This window comes from Panthera tigris, chromosome A1, assembly GCF_018350195.1.
Source record: "Panthera tigris isolate Pti1 chromosome A1, P.tigris_Pti1_mat1.1, whole genome shotgun sequence".
NCBI classification, from domain to species: domain Eukaryota; kingdom Metazoa; phylum Chordata; class Mammalia; order Carnivora; family Felidae; genus Panthera; species Panthera tigris.
Window position 1 is genome coordinate 84,908,135 of NC_056660.1, and position 10,394 is coordinate 84,918,528.

Consider the following 10,394-nt stretch of genomic DNA (forward strand, 5'->3'; position numbering starts at 1 on the left):
AAACATATAGGAATGTGAGAGTGTACATGTACGCATGCATGCACACATACACACAGACTTCTCCATCTCAGTGGAAAGCAACACCATCCTTTCAGTCGCTCAAGCCAAGAATCTGGTTGACTTCTCTCTTGATTTCTTTGGCGCTCATCTAAACCATCAGCAAACCCTTGGTTCTACCTTCAGAACATATACAAAGCTTAGCCAGTCCTAACCACTCTGCTGCTATAACTAGTCTGAACTTCCATCCTCTTCCACTGAGTTGCTACATTTGGTTCCTAACATTAGCTGTACTCCAGCCCTTTGTGCATCCATTATGGATGCTGCAGCTGGGTTATCCTTCAGCTCCCAAGACAGTACTTTGCAATGACTTTCCATTCAACTTAGATAATCTTTACAGCAAAACTTCAAACCCTGGAGTATCTGAACACCAGCTCCTTACCTGATTCTGATTTTGTGTCCCTCCACATGCTTCTGTTTTTATCTTCCTCCCTCTATCCTGGCACCTGGGCTGGGTTTACATCAGACAAGGCACTTCCCACCATGGGTCTTTCTCCCAGATGAGCCCTCTACCTGTGGTTCCATTTTCCCACATATCTCCTTTACTTATCCCATTTTTTTCATTAATCCTGCTCAAATCCAACTTCTCAGTTCAACTAAACTGTCTGAATCACCTTGGAGTCCACCCAGAACCCACTCTCCCAGTCCCCTTTACCAGGCCCAATGGAGCCTTTTTTTCCAATATTGTAGTTAACAATTTCTAAATGTATTCTATTATATTGTTATCTTATTTATTGTGTTTATTTTTGTTTGTTTGTTTTGCCTTTTATTGGTAGAATGTAAGCACTCTGAAGGGAGGGATATCGGTCTATTGATAACAGTATTCCCAACATATCTCAAGCACCTCAGATACTGGTTTGTACATGGTTATCACTCAATTCATATTTGTTGAATAATAAATGATTGACTTTCAGGGGAAGCATTAAATCATAGATCTAAAAGTGTTTTCTGAAATGTAACATATTATACTATTTTAATTAGTATTTTATTATTATTACTATTATTTATAAGTACACAATCACTGTCCAATAAAGTTTAATGTCAAGTGCTAAATGAGTAGAATCCATTTTTAGGTATACAGAAAATTTGAAAAGAAGGATCAATTTGTGAAGGTAATAAATTCTAGGAACATGATGACTTGCCATTCCCAGGTATGGTCTTATTGAGCCTCCGGTAGCTTTGATTCCCTATGACAATATGCCAACACTTTTGAATTATGCATTACTTCATATGCACTCCGTATGCCACCTTTCATACCCACTAAGGGTGTGGGGAGAATTCTGTAAAATTATATGGACTAAAACCTTTTTTTAAATTGAATCTTTCATGCTTTATGAGACCCTCTTGATCTGAGGTTCACAGAAGAGCCAACTCCAACAGCTAAAGGGTGTCTTGGGTCTCCTCTCCTCCCCACCACTCCTTACCATCATGCAAGTCTCTGTTATTATACATTGGACTTTTTGTCTGGCCCAGGTCACTTTAAGGAATGACTAAAATCATAAAGAATGATTCAAAAGTCAACTACAAACCTTAGATTCTAGTTTTTCTGAAGCTATAGCTCTCAGAGTTAGGTTTACAGTTTAACAAGACTGGATAATCTATTCAAATACCTAATTTGATAATTTCCTACTCCACCCCCTCAATCAGGTGACTGGTTTGTCAAGTGAGTTAACCAAATAAGCTAATGATTCTAACATGTTAAGAAGGTCCTGAATGAAGAAAAAAGGGAGGAGAGAGATATATGGGGCTGGTTGGACATAGGAAGTGAAATAGCTGCATTAGGAGTTAGAAAGAACTTAGCAAATTGAGAGTTGTAATTTCAACTCTTAGTGTCCCAAAGGGCACAGAAATTGGGAACGCTGGGATTTATTAAACCTGTCTGCTCTTCAAGCATGGACCCCTCCATGCACATTTTCTGTGCGCTACTGGGTCCCTCTGTGGAATTGTTCAACAGGGAAGAAGGAACAATGGAGGTGGTCTGAATATGTATGGGCACATTCTAGAAACCTACAAGTTATATTGATTCATTTATATGAAATATCTTCTTTGTTCCCTGACTCTGTAACCATATGTACTCAAAAGTACCCAAATAATCCTTTTGATAAATTCTCTAACTAATTGATTCAAACTCGTCTGATTTTTCTCTGATATTTCTTGGCTGAGTGCATGGATTCAATTTCTATTTATATATTTACTTTAGTATTATTAAAAAAAGTCCAACCTCATGATGTCATATTTGCCTCAATAAGGGCATTAAAAACATGGTCATGTATCCACAATCTAATAAAGTTAGAATTTCATAATAACTGCTCAAATTACCTCTAGTTTTTTTTTCTGAAACTATAAGGTATAAATTAATATATGCTGACATCTTCCTTTCAGATCTAAAAATAAATAAGTAAATAAATGAATTAAACAAAATAGTTCACCCTATTAGCTCCTTAAATTAATAATAAAATGTATACTAGTTAATGCATTTATGACATTTTTCACTAAGACAAAGAGTTCTTTGTCATCATACATAAAATTTTTTAGTAAAAAAAAAAAAAGGTCAAAATTCTTTTGCTAAGGAGGAAAAAAAGGAAAAAAAACAGCATGATCTTATTCCATGTAGTATGGAACTGATTAGTCCTCAATTGTTTTTCAGGCACATAAAAATTCTTGGTAACAGGGGAGCAAATGGCCCATCAGGATTTATGTTTATAAAACAACAATGGATTGAGGCTTTAGTTTTACTTACATGAAGTAATAAATCTTTTTTTATACAAGGGACAAATTATCATGGTACTCATTTTTTGTCTAGACCTTATGGGAGATTGAACACAATGTGATAGATATCTACAGCACACCTCAGTGTATGTACTAATGACCCCTGTGGGCTCAGAAGTTTTCCCAGAGCTTAAGGCTGTTGATGAATCAAGACCACCATTATAATACCTCCCCAGTCTTTCCTCAGGAGAGCTACATCACACTATCATTGCCCTCAGCATAAATATTGTGGTCAATTGCATTTAAAGAGGAATGAGCCAAGCCAAGGAGAGGTGCTTTCATTTCCTCCACATCTGGAATTACACCTGGCTAGAACACCCATGTGAACTCAGTAGTCATGGAGAGGGCATTGTAAAATCCATGGAGGTCCTCCACCTAGATCTGTACATTCTGACTTCTGACTTTTAGTGGAACCTGGTGCACACAAATAAAGATGGTGAGTAGATTTCTGGATTTAGGGACTCGACTCATAAATCTACAGTTATCTTTGGTTTGTTAAAAAAAAGCTGTATGAGATGAATCAAAGGAACACAAAAATATAAAATGAGGAGTATCCTCCTTGCTCTTGGAAAATTTATGGATTATGACAGACAGACCAAGAGAAAAGCTACACATAAGCACATACATCACAACTCATGTTATTTAGCTATAATAGAGCAATAATCTACCAATACAAAATCATTTTAAAAGATAAACAAGTAAAAGTGCTAAAGAGACAAAATATGAAGAAACACAATATACAAATTCCCATTTTTTTAATGTTAGAATTGGTGTCAAGGAAGATAGATTTCTCAGGCAGACATGAGAAAATGATATCTGAGATGGGAGTTTCATTTTGGTGGAGAAAAAAAAAAAGACATTGAAAAGGGTGTTCTCAGCTTCCAGGAGGGAGATGGGGAAACGTCATCCCTTGCTTGGGAAGATATAAGTCTGAACCGTTCCTGCATCAAAACATCAATCCTAGTCCCTATCATCTGCCATTGCAGCTACTTTTTGTGAGCTTAAAACTCTTTAATCTTTATGGATGCCTGGATGGCTCAGTCAGTTAAGATTCCGACCTTGGCTCAGGTCATGGTTTCACCTTTCTTGAGTTCCAGCCCCACATTGGGCTCTGTGCTGACAGCTCAGAGCCTGGAGACTGCTTCCTCAGATTCTGTGTCTTCCTCTCCCTGCCCCTCCCCCATTAATGCTCTGTCTCTGTTTCTCAAAAATTAATAAATGTTAAAATTTTTTAAAACTCTTTAATCTTTAAAAATACTTTGTAAATAAACTAAAATCTTTGATTATATGACCATCTACTTTCCAGGAACTGAAAAAAGTACAATTTCTTTGACTTATGGTTTCAGTGTGGGCATTTTTGCCATAGAATGGTGCATTTGGATGCAATGGTATTTCCAGTGTTTGACCAGCACCTACAGGGAGAAATGTATTTTATCCTTTGGTACACACACACTGCCAAATACACAAGTTAAGCGGTTGTTTTACAAGGTAATAGTTCCCTTTGTGCAGGTGAGCTGCTCTTTTATTTCCAATTCCACACAAAATTATGTCTGAAAGACCAAATCGTTAGTGTGTGGGGAGAGGTCAGTTCTCTCCAGTTCAGAGTTTGATACAGCCTTTAAGTTTCTCTGGTTTTGTTCAATGAAGAGGAAATGCTTCTCCAGGGTAAGGCAAACCTGAAAGGCCATGTTAAGCAATTCATTGTTTATTCTTTTGAGCTGTGTCCATGTATAAATGATAAAATGATAGATATTGCCCAATCCTTCTCCTCACCAGGAGAATAATGACAAATTCACGTAACATACGGTAAAATTTGCTATGTGCAGGAACAGGTGCACAATTAGGTTAAATATGAAGATATTCACAGTGGTTATAGAAGGCAGTTATGAAGAGAAAACTGCATTGGGAGGTGGGGAAGGTGGGGAGGTTGTTCATGCAGAACCAATATGCTGAGAATGATCTCTACACAGAGAAAAGAAAACTGATTCTATTCCTTTCAAAGTTTGAAATTAAAGGGAGAAAATATTTGTCCCATCCCCAGAACCATTCAGAAAATGACCATATTCCATATTCCCCATGAGAGACCTGTTTCTTCCATGGAGAGAAGTGTGTGCTAGCAGCTGGCCTCATGGACCCTCCCTGTCAGAGCCCCAGGGGCAGGACAAGTGACTTCTGTCTCATTCTAAAGACAAGGAAAGAGTGGTGCCTGGGCGGCTCAGTCTGTTAAGTGTCGGACTTCAGCTCAGGTGATGATCTCATGGTTTGTGAGTTCAAGACCTACATTGGACTCTGTGGTATCTGCACAAAGCCCGCTTCCGATATTCTGCCCCACCCCCTGCCCCTTCCTCACTCCCTCTGTCTCTCTTTCTCAAAATAAATAAACTTAAAAAATATTAAAAACCAAAAAGAGGCAGCATCCTGGTTAGGAGCTGGAATGGTGTAACATAATAACATTTATTCTGAGTTTCCATTGTTGCAAGTCTTTTTGTGAAGTCATTCTTGCCTCCCCATAGAAGATGTGAACACAGGTGCAGTGGGGGGCTCAGTAGGTTAGCGACAAACTCCTGATTTTGACTCAAGTCATGATCTAGTGGTTGGTGAGATCCAGCACCTTGCTGGGCTTCAGGAGACAGTAAGAAGCCTCCTTGGGATTCTCACTCTCTGCCTGCCCTCTCTCTCTGCCTCTCTCTCTCTCTGCCCCTCCCCTGAGCTCCCTATCTCTGTCTCTCTCTCAAAATAAATACATAAACTTAAAAACAAAGTTGTGAAAACAATTCAGGAGATTAGAACTCAAGTTATTTTGAAAGACAAACCCACGCCCTTTCATAAGCATATGGCTCATTTTCTGCTCCTCTTTCTACTGTTCTCTTATTTCACAGAAAACATAATTTTAGGACCATGAAGTTGTGCAGTTGTTTGTTATAAAACACTGACACCATTACAATGATTGAAAATTTGTTCCTGCCTTTCTTCCTACATCATGCCTTTTTTAGTTTGTTAATAAAATCAGATTTTCTTAAGTCAGATGGGACAATGATCTCTCTAAAGGAGGAATGACAAAGTTAAAAAGACATATTAACAAATTCAGAAAAATAACCATAGGGGAATTTCCTAAATATTATATTATACTAAATATATGCATGGGCATGTGTCCTATCTAATTTCATAATTCATGATTATTGATGATTATTTAATAAAGAAGGAATCATGTACAAATGAAAGCCTTGTTTAAAATGCACCATACTCTTGAGAAGTAGGTCTTTTCAACAATTCAGTGCATACTTCCAGATGTTGTTTCTATTTTAATGTACATTTTATACATAGAAAAATATATAATACATAGAGTTTGTGACCAAAAAATGGCATCAAGGTACATATAATCTGATTATACATTATATTTCACTTTTCACTAGTTTGAAATTAATCTAGGTTTTGGAAAAAAATTGCAGGTGAAGTTATGTACCTATACTTATTTTCATTTAGTAGTTGTTTCTAGTTCATAAAATTGTCATTTTTAATCTTTTCAATAACTTTAAACATATTTTTCTATTATCCATTTCAATCAATGTTATAATAAAGTTTCTTGATTTTTATTTACATAATGTGGGTTAATAAATGCAAAATAGATTGCTAGATTCACAATTAATAAGTCAGAAAAATAACATGTAATTTTAAATTTTATAATAGGTGTTTCTTTTGTTAAAATTACATATACAACCTCAAGATATATGTGCACTTTTAATTAATGATCTTTATAAAGGTTGTTCCAAAGTTAATATTCCAATTTATTCCTATCAAAAGTTAATGAGTTTATTTCCCCATACTTTCCCAGCTGTGTATGTATCACATCTTTAAATACTTACCAATCTAAAAAGTAAATAACTTTATATGTTATACTCTTAGTCATTAGTGAGAATGATTTTAATATTTTTAAATCATGTTTTGTAAATCATTTGTTTTCCTGTGAACTTCTTCAAGTCGCTGCCTATTTTTCATTACATGTTTTTTCTCCAATTTCTTGAAAAAAATTTACTAAACAAGGTAGCCTTTCAGCTGTCATATTGAATTGCTCTAGTATTATCATTATTCCTTAGGCTTTGTATTAGTATTTTCTGTGGTAGGATTCCTTATAGATTTTTTTAAAAATATGTAATCAACTTTATTTGTATTTTGCTTCATACCTTTTGATAGTTGCAACTTGTTTAGTGAGATCTAAGATAATCAGGAAAAAAAGAGAACAACTATGATTCTTTCCTATATAGTAGTTTTATCTTTTTAAATAAGTCTAAATAAGTTTTTATGGTAAGTTTTTATGAAAAAAAATGAATGAAGGATCTATGGTCTACCCACTCCAAATTCCTCGTCATTGATCATGTTTTAATTATTGCATTTCCATAGTATGTCTGGATGTATATTAAGGATAGTTTCCTCTCACTAGACTTTTTTTTTTTTTTTTTTTTTGTCTTCATAATTTCCTTGACTTTTCTCATGGGCTTATTTTCCCATTCCCTATTTGTATAACACATAACCTTTATGTGACATACATATAAACTTTCATATTTGCTATATTTCTTTCATATTAAAAAAATCCCAAAACTTACCTGTAAAATAAATAAGATAGTTTGATTATTACAATTTTAGATGAGAAAACTATAAAACGGTAAAGGAACATTCCAAGGTTTCATAATTGTCTCTTGTTGGCTAAAGGATTGTAACATGGGAGATTGGAGTTATAGCCCAAGATATTTTAAATCTATTCTTCTATATTGATCTGCAAGAGTTGTGGTTTATGTTCTCAAAAATGCTTTGCTTTGAATGTGATTCATTCTTGGAATTGCAATTTGGTAGATGTTTCTACACACATATGTGATTATCACATCAAAGTTTTATTATTTGTTGCAAAATATTGTGATTTTTCCCCTCAAACACTGTATAATACTTTGGAAGAAAAAATACTCTATTTCTTGAATACCATACCCAAATGAGAGAGAGCAAGAGAAAGAGAGGGAGAGGGGTAGAGAGGGAATAATTTTATGTGGATGTTGCTTTACTAATATTCTATTGTATCATACATTATTTATCTACTCAGGTGCTATAAAATTTCCTCAATAATAATACTGAAATAAAGGAGATTTACCTTTTGAATTTTTTTTTCAATGTCTATTTATTTTTGAGAGAGAGAGACAGAGTATGAGCGGGAGAGAGGCAGAGAGAGAGAGGGAGATACACAGAATGGGAAGCAGGATCCAGGATCTTAGCTGTCAGCACAGAGCCCAATGTGGGGCTCGGGCCCACAAACCGTGAGATCATGACCTGAGCTGAAGTTGGACACTTCTCCAACTGAGCCACCCAGGTGCCCCGAGATTTGCTTTTTGGATAAAGAGTGGATAATGTATTCTGCATGTAGTGGATATATTGTAAATACTATTAATTGGTTATTGTGGGGCTCCATCTGGGACCTTTGAGATTTGAGCAGGAACTTAGGAACATTTTCCTGTCACTGGAATTAGAATCAGTTCCAGCAGTAAAGGAAGAAGGTTCTCAGTTCCATTCCCTGGGTTCCAAACCAGCTCTGCTCCTTTCTAGAAAATGATAATTTGCTTAACACATATCTGTGTCAGTTTCCTCTTCTGTAAGTCAGGAATAAAAAGAGTGCCAACTGCAAATCACTGTAGTTGGAGGTTAAATGAGTAAATAAATGTAAAGAAGCACAGAAGAATGTTTGGCTCATTGTAAGTTTTCCCTTATAATGGATATAAGTATTATTAGTATCACTATTCCTCTCAGGTGCAGTAGAGATGGATGGGACCAATGACAGCACCCAGGGAAATTTCATCCTTTTGGGGTTTTCTGACCATCCCCATCTCGAGAGGATCCTCTTTGTGGTCATCTTGATTGCATACCTCCTGACCCTTGTGGGCAACACCACCATCATCCTGGTGTCCCGGCTGGACCCCCACCTCCACACGCCTATGTACTTCTTCCTCACCCACCTATCTTTCCTGGACCTCAGTTTCACCACCAGCTCCATTCCTCAGCTGCTCTATAACCTGAATGGCCGTGACAAGACCATCAGTTACACAGGCTGTGCCATCCAGCTCTTCCTGTTTCTGGGTCTGGGTGGTGTGGAGTGCTTGCTCCTGGCTGTCATGGCATATGACCGGTTTGTTGCGGTCTGCAAGCCCCTGCACTACCTGGTGATCATGAATCCACGTCTCTGCATGGGCTTAGTGTTGGTGGCCTGGGGCTGTGGTGTGGCTAACTCCTTGGTCATGTCCCCAGTCACCCTGCAGTTACCCCGCTGTGGGCGCCACAGTGTGGACCACTTCCTGTGTGAGATGCCTGCCCTGATTCGGATGGCCTGTGTCAATACAGCTGCCATTGAAGGCACTGTCTTTGTCCTGGCAGTGGGCATTGTGCTGTCACCTCTAGTGTTTATCCTGGTGTCCTACGGCTACATTGTAAGGGCTGTGTTACAGATTCAGCCAGTGTCAGGGAGACAAAGGGCGTTTAACACCTGTGGCTCCCATCTCACAGTGGTCTCCCTTTTTTATGGAAACATCATTTACATGTACATGCAACCTGGAAACAGCTCTTCCCAGGACCAGAGCAAATTCCTCACCCTCTTCTACAACATTGTCACACCACTCCTGAACCCCCTGATTTACACCCTCCGAAACAAAGAGGTGAAGGGGGCACTGAGGAGAATGCTGCTGGATAACAGAGGGGTAGGAAAGGATTAAGTGAGAATGAAAGACCATCATCTCCATCTGGCTGTCACTCCATCAGGGGCCAATGACGGCATCTGGAACTGTTGGAACAGACCAGACAATAATCTTAATCTATTCTTCCCAATTTATATAACTTTTCTTAGACTTCTATAACTGTTTCAGTTCCAATACTATGTTTTAATGAGTGAACTGCACAACACATAGCATTCCAAAACCACCAAATGATCTATCAAACAGGTCTGAAGAACAATGTGTGATCAATAGTTATAAAGATGAGTTTTCACAACTTATACCAGAGTGCCAAATAGAAAACTACTTTTCATAATCAGATTTTTTTTTTCTTTTTTGTTGTTTGTTTTTAATTGGTTAACTTTCTGGGTTTTTTTGTTTGTTTGTTTTTTTTGTTTTTTTTTGTTTTTTTTTTTTTGTCAGAATGATCACAGATTGATCTTTTACATGACAGCCATCCAATATGGGAATTTAACACATTGAGTATTTTTTTTTTCAAATTCTCATCTGAAGCCTTTCATCAAATCATATTTTTTTCTACCCTTTGTCCCCCAAGTCGGGTTTAAATTTTAGATAAACCAAGAAGTTAACTTGTACAAATGACATGTGGGTCATTCACATCTTAATGTACTATTATTTCTCAAGTATGTTTTTATTTCATTGGTGAGAAAACCCTGATATTTATTAAGTTCCTACTATGAGTCAGGTGCTCTTAATTCATCTAATCATCTCCACATTTGTCAGAGATCAGCATGATTATCATTATCTTTATTTTTACCTATGTGGTACTTGAGACTTCAGGTTAAATCATTTGCTCAAGTAGAAATG

The 10,394-nt window shown here is 36.9% G+C and overlaps 1 protein-coding gene across 1 annotated transcript; it reads left to right on the forward strand.

The window, feature by feature from the left end:
• The first annotated feature begins 8,624 nt into the window (after positions 1-8,624).
• LOC102954324 (olfactory receptor 2W3) lies at positions 8,625-9,569 on the forward strand. Its single transcript, XM_007092945.1, has one exon. It carries the CDS (start codon positions 8,625-8,627, stop codon positions 9,567-9,569), a length of 945 nt encoding a protein of 314 aa, XP_007093007.1.
• Positions 9,570-10,394: the final 825 nt, after the last annotated feature.